Raw genomic sequence first — 20985 nt, forward strand, 5'->3', positions numbered from 1 at the left:
ATGTTTATTGTTTTTTGAGATGGACAATTCTGAGTGTGTTGTCTAAAAAAAAAGAGAGAGAAGGCAACGTCTGTGTAATGACTGTACAGTACTGATCAATGATTGTACCACATTGGAATGTTCTAGAGTATTTTGATACTGTAAAAATTGAAAATTAAACAGGGGGGATGTAGTGATATAACGCCATGTATATCCACTGGAACTACACTAGGTGTTATGTACTACCCGGACTGTTATTATGGTTACACCACTACCATGTATGGTTATTACGTCTGCCTACTGAGCCACGATTAAACCTGAGTTCTATAACCCGGTGTGGTCATTGATCCTCGGCCAATAGTACCCCAAGTATTACTTCATGCCCATCCTGTTCCTGGTACAATGCCGCACCAAGGCCTGTCGTGCTAGCATCCGTATGGAGAGTATAGGGTAACTTAGGGTCTGCAAACCCTAGGACTGGGGATGATGTTAGTTTCCCAATGATCTCCTCAAAAGCTTCCTGACAAGCTGGTGTCCATCTTTCTCCAAATGGCTCCTTAGGGTTGAAGTATTTGGCGTGTTTTGGTCACTTTGGTCATTTTCCAGGTTGGTGGATAGCCTACAGTGAGATTTGTTAAGGGTTTCACGATTTTTGAGTAATCTTGCACAAATCTCCTGTAATAACCAGAGAACCCAAGAACCTTTCTTCTCCTTTAAGGTCTGAGGTCTTGGCAACGTTTTGAGTGCTTCAGTCTTTTGAGGATCTGTCTCCACCCCACTCCAAGACACAATGTGTCCGAGGTAATGCACTGATGTCTGAAAGAAGCGACACTTTTCTGGTGATAGTTTCAAACCGTTCTCTCGCAAGCGGTTCAGGTCATTTGTCAGTCTAACTTCGTGTTCCTCTAATGTTTAAGACAAAACGATAAGGTCATCAAGGAAAACAAGTACCTCTTGTACAGGTGTATATCGCCCATGTATTTTTCCATCAAGCGTTGGTAAGTGCTTGGTGCGTTTGTTATCCCTTGCGGCATACAATTCCATTCCCAAAAACCTAGTGGGCACACAAAAGCTGTCTTTGCCTTGTCACTTTCTTCCATCTCAATCTGGTAATACTCTGACTTAAAGCTACCTCAACACTTAAGATGTTTGGATGTAAAGCTACCTCAACACTTAACTTAAAATGTTTGAATGTAAAGCTACCTCAACACTTAAGATGTTTGTATGTAAAGCTACCTCAACACTTAAGATGTTTGGATGTAAAGCTAGTTCAACACTTAACTTAAAATGTTTGGATGTAAACTAGCTGGATACTTAACTTGAAATGTTTGGATGTAAAGCTACCTCAATACCTAACTTAAAATGGATGTAAAGCTACCTCAACACTTAACTTGAAATGTTTGGATGTAAAGCTAGCTCAACACTTAACTTAAGATGTCTGGATCTAAAGCTACCTCAACACTTAACTTAAAATGTTTGGATATAAAGCTACCTCAATACTTAACTTAAAATGTTTAGATGTAAAGCTATCTCAACACAACTTAAAATGTTTGGATGTAAAGCTACATCAACACCTAACTTAAAATGGATGTAAAGCTACCTCAACATTGAACTTAAAATGTTTGGATGTAAAGCTACCTCAACACTTAAAATGTTTTGATGTAAAGCTACCTCAACACCTAAAATGTTTGGATGTAAACCTACCTCAACACCTAACTTAAAATGGATGTAAACCTACCTCAACATGTAGCTTAAAATGTTTGGATGTAAAGCTACCTCAACACTTAAGATGTTTGGATGTAAAGCTACCTCAACACTTAACTTAAAATGTTTGGATGTAAAGCTACCTCAACACTTAACTTAAAATTTTTGATGTAGAGCTACCTCAACACCTAACACTCACTGCACTTGATGACATCATAATTCATGGACTCTGGTCAACACAATTTCTGGAGACATGGTTCGGAGGAGAGAAGATGGAGGGGAGGGTTTCATCATTCCTGTAATATGCTCACTTGCCAGATGTGACTAAAAGTCCAACTGTGCCTTTAACAAAAAAGAAAAAAAAAAGAAAAGAAAAAAAGGCTATTTGCCATATCTAGGATACCATTCTGACATCGTCTCTTGGTCTTCAGCAGTTTTCATCAAAAGAGAACACACCCAGACTTTCAGCGTAATTTCAGTAAATCAAGGAAAAATACAATCATGATTAATATTTTCTTTTATTCCGAATACATGTTTTATACCACCCACTTTTAGCACTTTCACTTTCCACCTCTTTATTGACATGGTTATTCAACATCATAAAGTTTTGGGACTTCATAAAGATTTCTGAACAAATAAACTGGTGAAATGTGCTTTTGATTAGTAAAACTGGCGGCATGTAGTGGCTGTCATGGCCACATGATGTTAAGATCAGACACTTGCCAATAATCACCAACGATTCTTTTTAAATCCCTGGCCGGTTTAAGAGCCAAGATATGCCCAGTTATTGGTTTGACACGTGCATTTCAAGGGTATTACGCTGAACACGTCGTGTTTTGGCATGTATACTTCCAACCCATAACAGAACAAGAAGCAACAGTAAGAGAGGTTGAGGCAGTATTTTCTGATAGGGTCCGTTGGAAAAGCCGTTACTCCCCCTTGAAACAAGGCGGCCTCTTCTCCTTGAATGCAGCAAGACCCTCCAGCCTGTCCTTTGTTGGTATCACCTTGGAAGCAACACACATATAAAAGCTGAAACAATTGTCATTTTCATTTTACGCACCTTGTCAAGGCTAGTTTAAATGAAGATTTTAATTTTTAGATGATTTTTCTAGATTTAATGATCGTTACATCCTCAGGATGATTTAGTCACCTAATTTAAACAACATAAAAACTGGACTCCATCCTTCATCAATCCATGCATTTGAAAACCAAAGCATATGAAAACTATGGAGTGAGTGTTACATGACAGTTGACATATGATATAAATGGCACTGTTCTTGGGTCCATGTCACACTTATCAAGTCAATACTACTACTTTCGGCTCCTCCCGTTAGGGGTCGCCACAGCGAATCATCCGTTTCCATTTCTTCCTGTCTTCTGCGTCTTCCTCTGTCACACCAGCCACCTGCATGTCTTCCCTCACCACATCCATAAATCTCCTCTTTGGCCTTCCTCTTACCTGGCAGCTCCATATTCAGTATCCTTTTCCCAATATATCCAGCATTTCTCCTTCACACATGTCCAAGCCATCTCAATCTTGCCTCTCTTGCTTTGTCTCCAAACTGTCCAACCTAATATAATCGTTCCTAATCCTGTCCTTCTTCGTTAGCATCTTCAACTCAGCCACCTCCAGCTCCACCTCCTGTCTTTTCATCAGTGCCACTGTCTCCAAACCATATAACATAGCTGGTCTCACAACCATCTTGTAAACCTTCCATTTAACTCTTGCTGGTACCCTTCTGTCGCAAATCACTCCTGACACTCTTCTCCACCCACTCCACCCTGCCTGCACTCTCTACTTCACCTCTCTACTGCACTCCCCGTTACTTTGGACAGTTGACCCCAAGTATTTAAACTCATAAGCCTTCGTCACCTCCACTCCTTGCATCCTGACCATTCCACTGTCCTCCCTCTCATTCACGCATAGGTATTCCGTCTTGCTCCTATTGACTTTCATTCCTCTTCTCTCCAGTGCATACCTCCTCCTCTCCAGGCTCTGCTCAACCTGCATCCTACTGTTGCTACAGATCACGATGTCATCCGCGAACATCATCATCCACGGAGACGCCTGCCTGATCTTGTCCGTCAACCTGTCCATCACTATTGCAAACAAGAAAGGGCTCAGAGCCGATCCTTGATGTAATCCTACCTCCACCTTGAACCCATCTGTCATTCCAACCTTGCACACTTCACCATTGTCACACTGCCCTCATACATATCCTGTCCCACTCCTACATACTTCTCTGCAACTCCCGACTTTCTCATACAATACCAAACCTCCTCTCTCGGCACCTTGTCGTATGCTTTCTCTAAATCTACAAAGATATCCTTCTGGCCTTCTCTAAACTTCTCGATCAACATTCTCAAAGCAAACATAGCATCTGTGGTGCTCTTTCGTTGCATGAAACCATGCTGCTGCTCGCAAATCGCCACTTCTCCTCTTAACCTAGCTTCTATTACTCTTTCCCAAATGTTCATGCTGTGGCTGATCAACTTTATACCTCTGTAGTTGCTACAGTTCTGCACATCGCCCTTGTTCTTGAAAATAGGTACCAGTATGCTTCTTCTCCACTCCTCAGGCATCCCCTCACTTTCCAAGATTGTGTAAAAAACACTTTTAAAGTCAATATTCACATAATAAATGAACATTTGGTAAATTAGAAAACTGAGTGCCTTAATCCAAAATATCAGCTTTTTGCCTCTAAAATAACAAAATTGGGGGTTTTAATCATTTTTATAATTTTACTGTTTTTTGTTATATGATTGGAACATCAGAAAAGGGAAAATTTGCATCAGGAGTACCAATAATATAAAATGTGTTTCCTTGCAAAATTAAAAGATGGGAAATTGGGGTCGAAATTTGGTAGTTTAATTTTCTGATTTTTGTCATGAAGAAACGTGCAGTCTAGAAACGGATATCACCAAAAGACTGAAAGGTGCCCACACTGCCTTTGGCCGACTTTCTCACCATGTTTTATATGATTGTGATCGCAAGACATCAACCAAAATGATGGTTTACCGTGCAGTGGTTCTTTCAACCCTCCTGTACGGCTGTGAAGCCTGGACCCTCTACAAGTACCAAATCCGTGAACTAGAATGCTCCCACCAGCAAAAACGGAGAACTATTCTGGGAATTTCCTGGCAAGAATGGGTCACCAACAATCAAGTTCTCAAAACAGCTGATCTCCCTTTCATTGAGATGACAACTGAACGTAACCAGCTGCGGTGGCTTGGCCACATCCAGAGGATGCCAAACAACAGACTCTCGAAACAAATCCTATACTCCGAACTGACTGTTGGTCAAAGAAATAGAAGAGCTCTCAAAAAACGCTACAAGGACTGTATCAAGGGAACGCTGATCACCTTCAACATCGACCGTAAGAACTGGGAAAAAGTAGCGGAAAATCGAAAGCACTGGAGAGCTGCCTGCCTGGCTGGTTCCATCAAGGCTGAAACTGACAAATGAATGCATGCGGATGAAAAGCGCCGCCACCAAAAAAATCCGCCAAGAACAGAGAGCCGCAGGAATGGGTCCACCCCCTACTGTCTCCTGTCCACACTGTTCCCGTCTCTTCTATTCTCACCTTGGACTGTCAAGCCATCTTCGTTTCCAGCACACATCTTAATCCCTTGGAACAGATCCTCGGACACAACAGACGCCAACAATGACGATTGAATTTAACACTGCTTACATATGGTTTTGATAATTAACTCGGCTACAGCCTACACTTTTCTTTTCCACTATGCTCTGGTTAGTTGGCATCATTGTGTGCATCCAGTGTTCAACACTAATGCTCCACTTACTTTTCATAAACTGTCACTCAAATTTTGGAGCTGCTAATGGAAAAGTTCAGTTGTTTTCAACATGTGATAATACACTCAACTGTAACTCAGAATACACAAATTAGGTATCAAAATGTTGAGCTATTCCTTCTGTAACTAACCGAGTAAAAGTAATCTGAGCTACAATTTCCAAAATATGAGTAGTTTTTGACAGTAGTGTTTCTTATTTAAACTTATGGAGCGCTAACCCACTGTGCCTCTCTGTAGTTTGCTGAGTCTACTTCCAGTCAAGCCGCTTGTCTTTTTTTCCGATTTTTCCTTTTCCTCCCCAGTTGCACTTGGCCAATTACCCCACTCTCCCAGCCGTCCTGGTCTCTGCTCCACCTGCTTTGCCGATCCGGGAGGGCTGCAGACTACCACATTCCTCCCCCGATACACGTGGAGTCGCCAGCCGCTTCTTTTTACCTGGCAGTGGGGGTTTCACCAGCGGCATGTTTTCATAGGCTTATAAGCCTACGGCATAGCATTTGATTTATATGACTGCGCAGATGCAACCCATGGGCTGTTATTTGCAGCCGATAAAATGCCACCCCCCTTTTTTTCTGATGTTACAATCGTATAACAAAAATCAGAAAATTTCAAAATTGACTAAAAAACAACAAAACTTAAATTTTCTATTTATTTGAGAGGCAAGTGAACTTTTACAATACTGCAGTTAATTTTCTTATCCAGCAGGGTTCAAATCTATTCACTGAATGTTAGTTTTCAGTTCAGGATGCTTTGCCATTCATCCAGATGGTTTCTTTAGTTCAGACACTGGGGGGAAAACCCTCACAAGCACACCTTGCAGTTGTGTTTCCTCAATGTTGTGTAGTAATGCGTTTTGACTCAAAGATGCTTTGTGACACTGCCATTCACTCACATTGTGTTACTGAATTTATCCAGCTTTGGAACTGTGATGACAAATGGGTCCAAAAAAAGATTCGAAGGTACAATGAAAAGCACACTATGTGGGGGTTTCTTATAAAAGCTGAAGACAATTCTGGTTAAGGTGGCCCATCTTGACTATAAAGCACCGGGAGAAACACTCGGTTTGGTGTCCTGTTTGTTTGCTGGTCTGTTTTTGTTTTCCGTGTTTTATTGTTCCTGTTTTCATGAAAGCCCAATCTGTGCGTGTGGGTTTGTTGTATACCCAAATTTCAATTTTTGCCCCCCACTCTGAGAGAAATGGTACAGTCCAAGAAGGCCAGTTTGTTGTCTGTCATTCATTTCCAGCTTTGTGAATCTTGTGTTGTTCAGTAAATGTGCCATTCTCACTGGCCTTGGTCTTCACCCACATGTCATCCACATGTTCACGTCATCCACATATTCACGTCATCCACATATCATGCACATGTCATCCACATGTCATCCACATATCATACATATCATCCACATATCCACGTCATCCACATATTCACATATCATCCACGCCATCCACATATTCATGTCATCCACGTCATCCACATGTTAATCACATATTCATGTCATCCACGTCATCCACATATTCAAGTCATCCACGTCATCCACATATCATCCACGTCATCCACATCATCCACATATCATCCACGTCATCCACATACCACATATTCACATAGCATCCATTGCCATCCATATATTCATGTCATCCACGTCATCCACATGTTCACATATCATCCACACGTTATTCACGTACCATCCACATCATCCACATATCCACACGTCATCCACGCACCATCCACGCACCATCCACGTCATCCCCATACCATCCCCATGTCATCCACATATCATCCACATATCACACATATCATCCACGTCATCCACATATCCACATATCCACACATCATCCACATATCCACATATTCATGTCATCCACGTCATCCACATGTCATCCACATATTCATGTCATCCACATATTCACGTCATCCACATTATCCACATACCACATATCACATATCATCCATGCCATCCACATATTCATGTCATCCACGTCATCCACATGTCATCCACATATTCATGTCATCCACATATTCACGTCATCCACGTCATCCACATTATCCACATACCACATATCACATATCATCCATGCCATCCACATATTCATGTCATCCACGTCATCCACAAGTAATCCACATGTAATCCACATATTCACGTCATCCACATGTCATCCACATATCATCCACATGATCCCCAACCACATATTCACATATCATCCATGCCATCCACATATTCATGTCATCCACATCATCCAAGTCATCCACATGTCAACCACATGTAATCTGCATATTCACATATCATCCACATATCCACACGTCATCCACGTTCCATCCACGTCATCCACATATCCACACGTCATCCACGTACCATCCCCATGTCATCCCCATCATCCACATATCCACATGTCATCCACATATCGTGTTACAGTTTCACCCCCGCAACCTACCTCTTCCGTTCCCTCTGGACCTCCACAGCGCTCAGCTTCGCCTGATTATCCGCTCCTCACCACCAAAGCTGGGGCGCGTTCACGTTCCCCATCACCAGACTCAGACCCTGAGGACGCCAGCACCTCCCAACGGGCACGGCGTGCCCTACGGCACCGGTCACTCATTCCCTCAGCTGTTTCCCATCTACAATCATCTCAGCTGTTCCCCATCTGCAATCACTTCTACCCCTACAAGAACCTGGACTTCTCTCAAACTGCACATAGGATACCTCTGGCTTGTTGCGCAGAGCTGGCTCGCCTGCCAACCAACCTTCCTCCTCGGACCACCACTTAGACTTTGAACTTGGACTGCTGCTTTGCCTTTGAACTCGGTCTACTCCTCGATTCCTCTTTGCCCTCGGACTTGGTACTTTGGCTGGTACACGCACACTTACACAACACCCAATGTCCCATTCACATTTTACACACACTTAGGATAATTTACACTAACAAATAACTAGACACATTACTGCCTGTCACTATACATAGCGTATTCACACACCCCACACACAAAAATACCTGAGCACCATACACATTCCGCATTTCTCTCTCCCCTATTATTTTTCCCCCCTCTGTTAATTTTCATTAAACATTACTAAGAGTCCTCCGCCTCCCGTGTGGTCGTCTGGGTCCTCCTGCACAACCCGTAACAGAGGACCTGGTGCATTGTGCCCTCTTCACGCAAGCCCAGTCTCTCACAGCTCAGGCTGGGCAGCTCCGGGAAATGGTCATGGCCCATCAAGCCTTGCAAGACCAGGTACAGGAGCTCCGGTCTCTTCCGGATGAGATCCGCTCTTTGGTAACCCTGCAACAACAGACTATCGCTAACCTGGCAGCCAGACAGGCTCAGTTGGAGCAGACTATCCAGGAGCTCTCCGCCGCTGTGCTCTCTCTCACCACCACTGCCACCTCAGCTGCTGCCTCCGCTCCACCCGTCGTCGCTGCCACTGCCATAGCTCCCAGCCCTGCTCCCCTGACGACCTCGTTCCATCGGGAGCAGTTCGTTCATGCACCGGAGCGTTATGACGGTGACCTGGGGGGCTGTCGAGCCTTTCTGACCCAGTGCGCCCTGGTGTTTGACCAACAACCCCTTTCCTATCCTACTGACCGCATCGCCTATCTTGTGGGCTGTCTGAGGGGTTCCGCTCTCACCTGGGGTAGTTCTGAACTGGAGAGGGGAACGGCTGCTTGTGCCACATACGAGGCTTTCACCACGGAGATAAACAAAGTCTTCGATCACCCTGTCTGCAGCGAAGAGGCCGCCAAACGTCTCCTCACGTTCCGACAGGGCGCACGCAGGTGTGGCAGAGTTTGCCGTGGAATTTAGGACCCTCACTACGCAAAGTGGGTGGAACAACGAGTCGCTCCAGGCAGCATTTCACAATGTGCTAAGTGAGGTTCTTAAGGACGAGCTAGTATCTCGCGATGCACCCCGTGACCTCAACCATCTCATCTTGCTCACCATCGCCATAGACAATCGTCTCTGTGAACGTTGCAGGGAGAGGGCCACAAGGTCTTCACCACCCGGCACCACTTCCAATGCGCTTCGGCATCCACCCCAGTACCCCCCTGCTCCTGTTGGATTGGAGGAGAAACCCATACAGGTCAGCTGGACCCGCCTCTCTGTGGCAGAAGGGGAACACCAGAGAGCTGGGGGTTATGTATGTACTGTGGCCTTAAGGGACATCTGCTGGAGACCTGAACTGCCCAAGGACCCCAAGAAGACTAGGCTCATCAGTCATCGCAGGATACCTGCTGAACCGAATCTCTCATCCCCAGCCTCCTACTCGCTCCACCAGGTTTGACTCCACTCTCTTGGTCGCAGCTTTCATCGACTCGGGGGCTGACGAGAGTTTTATCAACAAGGATTTTACCCACAAAGTGGCTCTTACCCTTATCCCTCTGGACAACCCCATCACTGCCTTTGCCCTGGACGGTCATCCCATGGGTCCCATCACTCATCGTACTCTGCCCCTCACTCTGACCATATCTGGGAACCATGTGGAGCAGATCCGCTTCCTCATTATCCTTACCCCCGATGCACCTCTCATCCTGGGATGACCCCGGCTGGAACTCCACGACCCCCATATCTCCTGGGCCTCCGGACACATCCTTGGCTGGAGCACCTCATGCCACGTCTGCTGCCTCCGGGCAGCCCTCTGTCCCCCCTTCATCCTTGGGCATCCCTCTTGACCTCTCCTTGGTGCCCCCCATCTACCATGACCTTGGTGAGGTGTTCAACAAGGAACCCTTCCTCCTCACTGTCCTGAAGACTGTGCAATTGAGCTCATTCCTGGGTCACCTCTCCCTGTCAGTCCTCTCTACAACCTCTCCCTTCCTGAGAAGGCAGCCATGGAGGCCTACATCAGTGAGTGTCTGGCTGAGGGGCTCATCTTGCCCTCTTCTTCCCTGGTGGCAGCGGGTTTTTTATTTGTCAATAAGAAGAGTGGAGAACTCCAGCCCTGCATTGATTTACAGACAACTCAACAACATCACTGTAAAAAACAAATACCCGCTCCCTCTCATGAGCTCCAACTTCAAACCCCTCATGGGGTCCACCATCTTTACCAAGTTGGACCTCCGGAGCGCCTATCACTTCGTCCGTATTCAGGAGAGTGACGAGTGGAAGACGGCGTTCAAGACACCTTGAGGCCATTACAAGTACCTGGTTATGCCGTTCGGCCTCACCAACGCCCCAGGGGTTTTCCAGGCACTCATGAACGACGTCCTCTGGGACATGTTCGACATGTTCGTGGTCGTCTACTTGGTCGATATTCTTGTCTACTTCCGGACCCGGAGGAGCACCCCCCAACACGTCCTGATGGTTCTCCAACGCCTCCTGGAGAACTGGCTCTTTGTTAAGGCAGAGAAGTGCACCTTTCATAACCTCTTAGGTGGAGTTTCTCGACCTGATCATGGAGGGTGGAGCCACTAGACCTGACCGCCGCAAGAGCCAAGCTGTTGTGGACTGGCCCCTGCCGACCACACGGAAGCAGCTCCAGAGCTTCCTCGGCTTTGCCAATTTCTATCGGCAGTTCGTCCAGAACTACAGCCAGGTTGCTGCTCTACTCACCCAGCTCACCTCCACTCTCCGCCCATGGTCTTCGGCCACCGACCATGCTTTCGCCGACCACAAGCAATGGTTCACCACGACCCCGATCCTCCTTCACCCTGACCCTGCCAGGCAGTTCATTGTGGAGGTGGACGCCTCTGACACAGGCATCGGGGCTATTCTGTTCCAGTGGTCTGCGGAGGATCAGAAGCTCCACCCCATGCGTTTTTCTCTCGCCGCTACCTCCCTGCTGAGGCCAACTATGACATCAGCAACACGGAGCTGCTGGCTGCCTTGGAGGAGTGGCGCCACTGGCTGGAGGGTGCCAAGCACCCCTTCAACATTTGGCCTGACCACAAGAACCTGACGTACATCAGGTCGGCTAAACGTGTCAACGACCACCAGGCACGCTGGGCCCAGTTCCTGAGTCGTTTCGACTGCACCCTCACCTACCGCCCAGGTTCCCATAACGCCAAGGCGGATGCCCTCTCCTGCTTGTTCCCAGTTAAAGGGACCACTGAGGCTCCGGATACCATCATCCCTGCAGCTCGGGTGGTGGGGGTGGTCAACATGGGCATTGAGACTGTGGTGAAGCGGGCCCAGCGCACTCAGCCCAATCCAGGAAACGGACCCCCACATTCTCTCTTCGTTCCGGACAGGGTTCGGTCCCCGGTCCTCGAATGGGGCCATTCCAGTCGGTACGCCTGCCACCCCGGCATCCATCGCACTCTGGCCTTCATCCAGCGATGGTTCTGGTGGCCCACCATGAAGTCCGACGTCCGGGAGTTCGTCGTGGCCTGTTCGGTGTGCGCCCGCAGTAAAGCCTCACACCAAGCCCCGGCGGGCCTGCTGCGCCCTCTTCCTGTGCCCAGTCGTCCTTGGTCCCACATAGCCTTGGACTTTTTGACCGGTCTGCTCCCCTCTCGGGGTAACACCACCATCCTCACGGTGGTAGATCACTTCTCTAAGGCTTTGCACCTGGTGGCCCTCCCCGAGCTTCCGTCTTCTGCTGAGACTGCCAGGCTGCTTACAGAGCAAGTGTACCGGCTTCATGGCCTGCCCCGTGACATTGTTTCCGACCGTGGACCCCAATTCCCTTCCCAGGTCTGGCGAGCTTTCTGTCGAGGGATCAATGCCACCGTCAGTCTCTCCTCCGGCTACCACCCTCAAACTAACGGGCAGGCTGAGTGAGCCAACCAGAACATGGAGATGGCTCTCCACTTTGTTACGACCAAGCACCCCTTCTCTTGGAGCGACGACCTACCCTGGATTGAATACGCCCTGAACACCATGACCAGCGCTGCTACCAGGCTCTCCCCCTTCGAGTGCTCTCTCGAGTACCAACCAATGGAGGTACTTGTACGGAGGGAACCGCCACTTGTACGGAGGGAACGCCTCCGTACAAGTGGCGGTTACCTCCGTACAAGCCCATCTCTGCCAGTGCTGAAGGGTCTGGCAGACCGAACGGGCCGCCCTGCTCCAATCCAACGACCGCACCTGTCGTGGGGGCTAAATGACGCCACACTCCGGCTCCTGCCTACCAACCTGGGCAGAAGGTATGGCTATCCGCAGTGGGCCTTCCTCTCCAGCTCCAGGACACCTCCAAGAAGCTGTCGCTTCATTGGCCCCTATGTTATCGACAGCCTCATCAACCCCATGGCTGTTCGTCTCATCCTCCCTGCCTCTCTTAAATTTCACCAGGTTTTTCATGTTTCCAATATCTCAAGCCAGTCTCCTCTAGCCCTCTTATGCTCTCTGGGAACCAGAATGAGCCAGAATGAGCCAAAGCAAACCCGAGGGGCAGGCGATCGCTCAGGGAGCTATAGCCCCTAAGCCCCAGAACCCTATAGCTCTCGAGGTAGTGGTAAAGAACCACAGCACTCAACTCACCCAACTCCATTCTGGGCTTAGCGCTGCCTTCTCCCGGATCACTGGAGAAATCAGCGGGCTCCAGGCAAACTCGCATACCTCGGCGAGCACCCTTGCTTCACTCTCTGCGCAGATCGCTGCTCTGACTGTGGCAGTGTCCAAGATCAGCGACCACCCTGCTCTGGCCCCGGTCCCTGCCCCCAGCCCGGCCTCCGGATTCCTCGTACCTGGTCCCGACGTTCCCCCTCCTCTGAGTCAACCCCCAACTGGACCCCCGGTTCTAGCCTAACCTTCCCTGCCCCAAGGCCTTCGGTGGGGAGTTCGAGCTGTGCAGGGGTTTCCTTGGTCAGTGTGAGCTCCTGTTCAAACACCAGCCAGTCAGGTATAGGACAGGAGAAATCAAGGTAGCCCTTGTTATGTCCCTCCTCACCGGCAAAGCCCTCAGCTGCGCCATAGCGGCAGCTGGCCATTCCGAGTGGCTCGCCTTGGACTATGGTGCCTTCCGCCGTGAGTTCTGTCTAGTGTTAGACCCACCTTGTAGTTGAGGATACTCGCGGCAGACAGTGGGTGGGATGACACTGTGCTCAGGAACGCGTACAGGAGGGGGCTGAGCGAGCCCATCAAAGACCTTATCGTTCGGGACCGCCCTGTCTCCTTCAACGAGCTCGTCACCCTCGCCCTCCTGATGGACGAATGGCTACGGGAGCGGCGCCAGGAACGCGCCACGCGCACTGGGCCCTCCCCCATCCGTTCTACCGGTGCCTTCCCTGGGTCAGCGTCCCACGAGCTCTCTCAACCCTCACACTCCCCCTCGCAACCCTGGGTGTCTTCTGGATCCCGGCCGGAGGAGGAGCCCATGTAGTTGGGTCGGTCACGGCTCCCGCTAGAGGTTAGGGAGGAGAGGATGCGCGACCACCTCTGCCTCTACTGCGGGAGGTCAGGCCATTACATCAAGGCCTGCTCGACTCGCCCAAAAAGACCCGGCTCACTAGCGAGGGGTGTCCTAGTGAGCCTGACGACCCCGCCACAGCCCCAGACCAAGAAGGAGCACAACCAGCTGTTTCCTGTCACTCTCACCTGGGGTAACGACTCTCACTCTCTATTGGTGCACTCCTGGATTCGGGGGCGGACGAGTGTTTGATGGACATCTCGCTGGCCCGGCAGGCCGGCGTTCCACTCATCCCCCTTGTCCGCCTGGTCCTCCAACGGCTGCTGGAGAACAGCCTGTTCGTGAAGGCCGAGAAGTGTGTTCCACTCCGCCTCCGTGGAGTTCCTTGGCCACACCGTGGAGAAGGGGCTCGTCCGCACCGACCCCAGGAAGACCCGAGCGGTGGAGGAGTGGGCACGGCCCACCAATAGGACGCAACTCCAGCGCTTCTTGGGGTTTGCAAATTTCTACCGGCGCTTCATCAGGGGGTTCAGCCGTGTGGCCGCCCCCCTCACTGCACTCACCTCCACCCTCCGCCCCTTCTCCTGGACCTCGGAGGCAGAGGCCGCCTTCTCGGCCCTGAAGAGGCTGTTCACAACGGCTCTGGTGCTCGCTCACCCGGACCCATCCAAGCAGTTCATCGTGGAGGTGGACGCGTCAGACATGGGCATCGGAGCCGTCCTCTCCCAGCGGTCGGAGGAGGAGCAGAAGATCCACCCGTGCGCCTTCTTCTCCCGGTGTTTCAGTCCTGCGGAGAAAAACTACGACATCGGCAACAGGGAGTTGCTGGCTGTCCACACCGCCCTAGGGGAGTGGCGACACTGGCTGGAGGGAGCAGGGCAGCCGTTCATCGTATGGTCCGATCACAAGAACCTGACCTACGTGCGGACGGCTAAGAGGCTCAACCCCAGGCAGGCGCGCTGGGGCTCTCTTCTTCAGCCGGTTCAACTTCACCCTCACTTAGCGCCCGGGAACCAAAAACGTCAGGGCAGACGCCCTCTCCCGTCTGTTTCCCGAGGGGTCCCCTGACGCCCCAGACACCATCCTTCTCCCGGCCCGGGTGGTGGGTGTCGTCACCTGCGCCATCGAATCGGTGGTGAGAAGGGCCCAGCGCACCCAGCCCGACCCAGGGCAGTGGACCCCGGAACCGGCTATTTGTGCCTCCCTCTGTCCGGGCCCCAGGTGCTGGAGTGGAGCCACTCCAGCCATTTTGCCTGCCATCCCGGTGTCCACCGAACGGCGGCCTTCATCCGCAGGCGCTTCTGGTGGCCCACCATGGAGGCAGACACCAGGGAGTTCGTGGCTGCCTGCACCACCTGCGCCCGCAGCAAGGCTCTCCATCGCCCTCCAGCAGGTCTCCTGCGCCCCCATCCTGTCCCCGGCCGACCTTGGTCCCACATTGCCTTGGACTTTGTAACTGGCCTCCCCGTGTCCCAAGGCAATGACACCATTCTGACTGTTGTCGACCGGTTTTCCAAGGCCGTCCACTTTGTTGCCCTCACCAAACTCCCCTCTGCAGCCGAGACGGCGGACCTTCTCGTCTCCCACGTCGTCCGACCCCATGGGATCCCCCTGGACATTGTCTCTGACCGTGGTCCCCAGTCACTTCTAAGGTGTGGCAGGCCTTCTGTAAGGGGATTGGGGCCACGGTCAGCCTCTCCTCCGGATATCACTCCCAGACCAATGGGCAGGCAGAGCAGGCCAATCAAGCCCTGGAGGCGGCTTTGCGTTGCGTTACCACCAGCAACCCCGCCTCCTGGTGCAAGTACCTGCCCTGGGTGGGGTACTCGCTCAACTCCATGGAGAGTTCCGCTACCGGTTTGTCCCCCTTCGAGTGTTCCCTTGGTTATCAACCCCCTCTTTTCCCCCGTCAGGAGTTGGAGGTGGTGATCCTGTCCACGAGGGCCCATCTCCGCTGATGTCGGCGCGTTTGGAAGACCGCCCAGGCCGCGAGCTACAGAGCGGGCCCGGCGCAGCGCCAACGGGCGGAGAGTGCCGGCCCCAGCCTCTCGACCTGGCCAGAGGGTATGGCTCCTGGCCCGGGACCTGCCCCTCCCTACCCTCAACCTGAAGCTGGCTCCCCGCTACGTCGGCTCGTACACCATCGACAGCATCGTCAACCCCTCGGCGGTGCGTCTCCATCTCCCTACCTTACTCAAAATCAATCCCGTTTTCCATGTCTCTCACCTCAATCCGGTAGCCTCCAGCCCCCTGTCTCCCCCTGTCCAAGCTCCTCCACCCCCCAGGGTCCTCGACGGTGGTGACATGGTCTGGGATGTTGACCGGCTGCTCGCTGGGGGTGTGGGTACCATTACCTGGTGGACTGGGTTGGCTATGGGCCTGAGGACCGCAGCTGGGTTCCCCGGTCCTACCTGGGCGACCCCGCACTCCTGGAGGAGTTCTATCGGGCCCACCCCAACGCCAGCGGATGGTCGTCCGGTGTCTCCCATAGGAGGGGGGGTCCTGTTGTGGTTACACCGCCCCGAGTTTCCTCCCCGGCACGTTCAAGCCACTCCCCCAGCTCAGACATGCCGGAAACATCTGAGCGCTTGGCTCGCGCTCTGAGGAGATGAGCGCTGCGCTGCACCAGGTGTTTGCCATCATCCATTAGGCACACCTGCGGCAACCAGGCAGCCCTCTACAAGAAGCCTGCCAGAACGTCTCTCCGTGCTTCGACGTACTGAACCCTGTGGTAAAGCTCTGACAAGCCCTCCAGCGTTCCTTGCCCTCTTGCTATTCCGTTTATTCCCAGTATCTATATTCGTGTCTCTGTTTTTTCTCTCCCAGGACTCTCCCTCCGCGACTTCCACGGCTCCACCCGTCTCCCTCGCTCCTCACCCCCAGCGACCTTCACGTTTCCCCCCGGACCTCTCCAGCGATCTCCCTCTGTGTCTCTCTACCTGGACCCCTCCTATTCGGACTTAACTTCCTTCCATCATCCCCTGTGGCAGTGTTAAATCGCCCTTCAGGTTATCCCGGTGATCTGTTGTCTGTCTGTCCTTTTGGGTTTCGCTACACTGGCCTCTGGTCTTCATTCGTGCAACGTAACAGTTGTAATGTCCTCCACATATCCACGTCATGCACATATCATCCGTATGTCATCCACATATCCACGTCATCTACATATCCACCTATCATCCGTATGTCATCCACATATCCACGTCATGCAGATATCCACATGTCAAAATGACTTCGGTACATCTGGATCAAAATCTTTTTTTGTCAAAAAATTATTTCCAGCTACAAAGAGAAGCTTAACATGGTTCGACACATCATACTAAATCAGTGCTTTTTGTTGGCTCATCCATTTAAGAAGATTGCTTACCTTACTGTGGTAGTAAGCCATGTTTAATACAACTGTGCAGCGCCCTTTCTCTGAAGGTAGGACTGTGATGTTTCAGTCCTGTTTGACTGAGAAGGAGCAGTGGTACCTTGGCTTCCTCCCTGGCCCTGCTCAGAGAGAGCCAGGTGACCCACATGATTGATATCATGTTCAGAGCATGCCAAAAGAACATGTGCTCTGAACGCATGTCCTCGTTCCAAAAGAGGCGTGGTATGACCACGGGGACAAATAACGAGTTTGCTACACCTGGCGTCAAAAGTCAAGAAGCCATCTGGATGAATGGTGAAATGTATTCAACTGAAAACCAGCAGCCATTGAATAGAGGTAAACCTCCTTGTTATATGTCATTACATCTTATTTTCCAAACGTTATGACAAAATTGAACTAATAAGTGTTACATGGACCGTTCTAGGGATTTTATATAGTAGTTCAACAAGTTAAATTTTTTAAATACTCACCTGGGCATAGCATGCCTCTTCAATCGCCATTCCTGTAGACAAATCAACCTAGAAGGCATACGGTATTGCATCAGGTTTATTTTTAAATTTACTGTCTAAATTTACTTTTAATTTTAAACACTGAACATTGAGAAAAATCTAACAAACAAAAACACACACAAACACATATATATACACACACACACACACATATATATATATATATATATATATATATATATATATATATATATATATATACGTAGTAAATTCTAGTGGAAGAATTTCATGTGAATATGGAGGTATGGAGGACAGGAAACTTCCACTGGTTGCTGAGGAACTATCAAAACCATTGACTCTACATGAATAGAACATGTGACACCATCAATTCTAATGACTACATGAATAGAACATGTGACAGCATCAATTCTAATGACTACATGAATAGAACATGTGACAGCATCAATTCTCATGACTACATGAATAGAACGTGAGAGCATCAATTCTAATGACTCTACATGAATAGAACATATGACAGCATCAATTCTCATGACTCTACATGAATAGAACATGTGACACCATCAATTCTCATGACTACATGAATAGAACATGTGACAACATCAATTCTCATGACTCTACATGAATAGAACATGTGACACCATCAATTCTTATGGCTGTACATGAATAGAACACGTGACACCATCAATTCTTATGACTCTACATGAATAGAACATGTGACACCATCAACTCTCATGACTCTACGTGAATAGAACATGTGACACCATCAATTCTCGACTACATGAATAGAACACGTGACACCATCAGTTCTCATGACTCTACATGAATAGAACATGTGACACCATCAATTCTCGTGACTCTACATGAATAGAACATGTGACACCATCAATTCTCATGATACTATTTTGAAACCAAAATATTGTTATTTTTGCCACTGCTATTTTAGCAATTGATGAAAACTGGAACCAGCTGCTGCACAGTTGAGGTGGGAGTTGGAGAAGTACCCCTGCCCAACTGTATTATGTGCACGGCCCTGTCATTGCGGGGCATGTGCTCAGTGACTGAGCTGCCTGCTTTTGTGAGTATAGTTGTTATAGCCAGACCCTTTGAATATAAACAAATAATTTCTATAGAATGATAGATGTTGGGAATGATGTTAATGTGAAGGCAAGTGGTTGAAATGACAGAACCCACTTGAAGGAAAACATGTGAAGTAAATCCTTTCAAATAGGCATCCCAGAGGTTTTAAAATAAATAACTTAAATAACAACTTCATTCTTCTGTGCTGCTTTGAGAAAAGCACAAATGTAACAATTGTTTCATAGGTCATCGTTATTGGGAAACACGGTCCTGATATGTATTCCAAAACAGTCGTAGGCAAGATTATCATAAAGTTATCATTATGGTTTTACAATCACTCCTAAAGTTACCCAGAAACTTGGGCAAAAAAGCCAAGATGGCTTTACATCAGTTAGAATTCTTAAAGAGAAATCACCTTAACAGATCCAGGACTTATATAAGAAGACCAGGTTAAGAGTTAGCCCCTGTACAGACCGCACGAGGCTGAATGAGTCAGTCAGATTCACAGAAGTAGAGTACATGAGACGTGCAACACACGACATTAAAATATAATACATGGGAACTTTCATATGTAGGGATAATAGTTGACGTGTTCTGAAAATGCTCTTAGATGCTCTGAGATGTTCTCTCTGAGGATTTTAGACATCTACCATGTGGGTTTTCCACAGAAATCCTTTGGATTACATCAATGATGATGTGCCCTTGCTTATCATCTGAAGATGTTTCGTTACACCTGGTGTCTACCAGGAACAGGCTGGTTAACAACCAGGAGCTGGTAGGTGATGACTGGAGAGTCATCAGACAGCATTTTTGAGGAGTGCGACCACAGCAAACAGATGAGCAGGTACAGTAAACTGATGAAACACATGTCTTCTGGATGCACCTTACCTCTATTCCTTGGTTGATTGCCAGTTTTGCCATCCTAATTGCAATTGGTCCCTGTGGAAAACAAAAGTAACATCAGAAACTACCCATATGAGATCTGAATGGGTGTCCTGGTTAAAGAAATCCATTGGATGCTTTAACCAGTAGTGGCGCTATAGAGCACGGTAAGAAAGTCTGCTCCCGTTTTGTTGTATCACGCTCTTCTAGCATGCATAGGATGAACTTGAAAACCATGATACATTACTACACCTCTGAAGACATGAAACACAAACAACATGAAGAAATGTTGACCAGAGGATGTCTTTTGATTTTTTTTATTACCACCTAGTTGGCATGTTTATAATTATTCTATAAATATGATATAATGAAACAGATAGCTTGTCAGTTTCATAGGATTTAGAGCCCCTGGACACCCGCACAGCGGTTCTCAGTTGAGCTGGCGGGTTAGACATCCTCTCAGGTCTGTCAGAGCATGTACACACTGTTTTACTGACATCTCCCTGACTCGCCTAATTTAGTTTTGTTGCACCTATTGGGTGAACAACTTACACTATTAGTTATTTGGAGTACATGTTACATGCTGACCTTGGCATGTAGCAAGAAGAGCGCTTCCTACCTTCACTCCCAGGAGAGGTCTAACCAGGTAAAGTAACCAAAAACCGCAGTGCAGGTGTCCAGCGAATGTAATGACTGAAAGACAGCAGCCTACTGTCTGCTGCTGTTTGTAACAGCAATTTAAAAACGGACTTTAGGTTAGAGTAACAATGCCCAAACACTTCCTGAAGTACATTATTAATAACCATCGCCTAAGACCTAAAAGTGAAATTAAGGCAGCATTCAGTTATGTCGTGGTGCTAAGAGGTCTTAACGTTTCAGCTCTGCTGCCAGCATGTAATTAATCCTGCAGTACTAACCAGCATGTATTTAATCCTGCAATACTACCCAGCATGTAATTAACCCTGCAATACTACCCAGAATGAAATTAATCCTGCAATACTAAACAGCATGCAATTAATCCTGCAACACTACCCAGAATGTAATTAATCCCACAATGCTAACCAGCATGTAATTAGTCATGCAATACTACCCAGCATGTAATTAGTCCTGCAATACTACCCAGGACTTTATTCAGTCAAGCAAGAGTACTGGGTATTAAAAATTTCACGAAAAGGAAGCAAAAAAGAAAAGGAAATCCCAACATGAGGACGAACATTTGGAGGGGGAAGAAATAAACGACGCCATGGCTGCCGCAGATGACAACCTTGACGAAGGAGATGGTGAAATACTGGACTCAGGAGAGAACAGCAATCAAGACATCATGAATGCCATAATGTCCTTGAAAAGAAGACTCTATAAGAAAACTAATGTTGTGCAAGCAACAGTTATTGATATAAGAAAGCAGGT

General features: G+C 48.6%; 1 protein-coding gene across 3 annotated transcripts in view; it reads right to left on the reverse strand.

Annotated features, from left to right (window-relative positions):
* Positions 1-2188: 2188 nt before the first annotated feature.
* Positions 2189-20985, reverse strand: part of auh (AU RNA binding protein/enoyl-CoA hydratase) — a 140328-nt gene continuing 121531 nt past the window's right edge. For all 3 annotated transcript variants that reach the window (XM_056290720.1, XM_056290719.1, XM_056290718.1), the window contains 3 exons: positions 19585-19635; positions 17620-17667; positions 2189-2690 (listed from right to left, as the gene is read on the reverse strand). In XM_056290720.1, the coding sequence (XP_056146695.1) occupies positions 2613-2690; positions 17620-17667; positions 19585-19635 (177 nt within the window). In that variant the 3' untranslated portion in view covers positions 2189-2612. The remainder of the gene's footprint in view (positions 2691-17619; positions 17668-19584; positions 19636-20985) is intronic.

Source organism: Lampris incognitus, chromosome 12 (assembly GCF_029633865.1).
Source record: "Lampris incognitus isolate fLamInc1 chromosome 12, fLamInc1.hap2, whole genome shotgun sequence".
Lineage (NCBI taxonomy): Eukaryota > Metazoa > Chordata > Actinopteri > Lampriformes > Lampridae > Lampris > Lampris incognitus.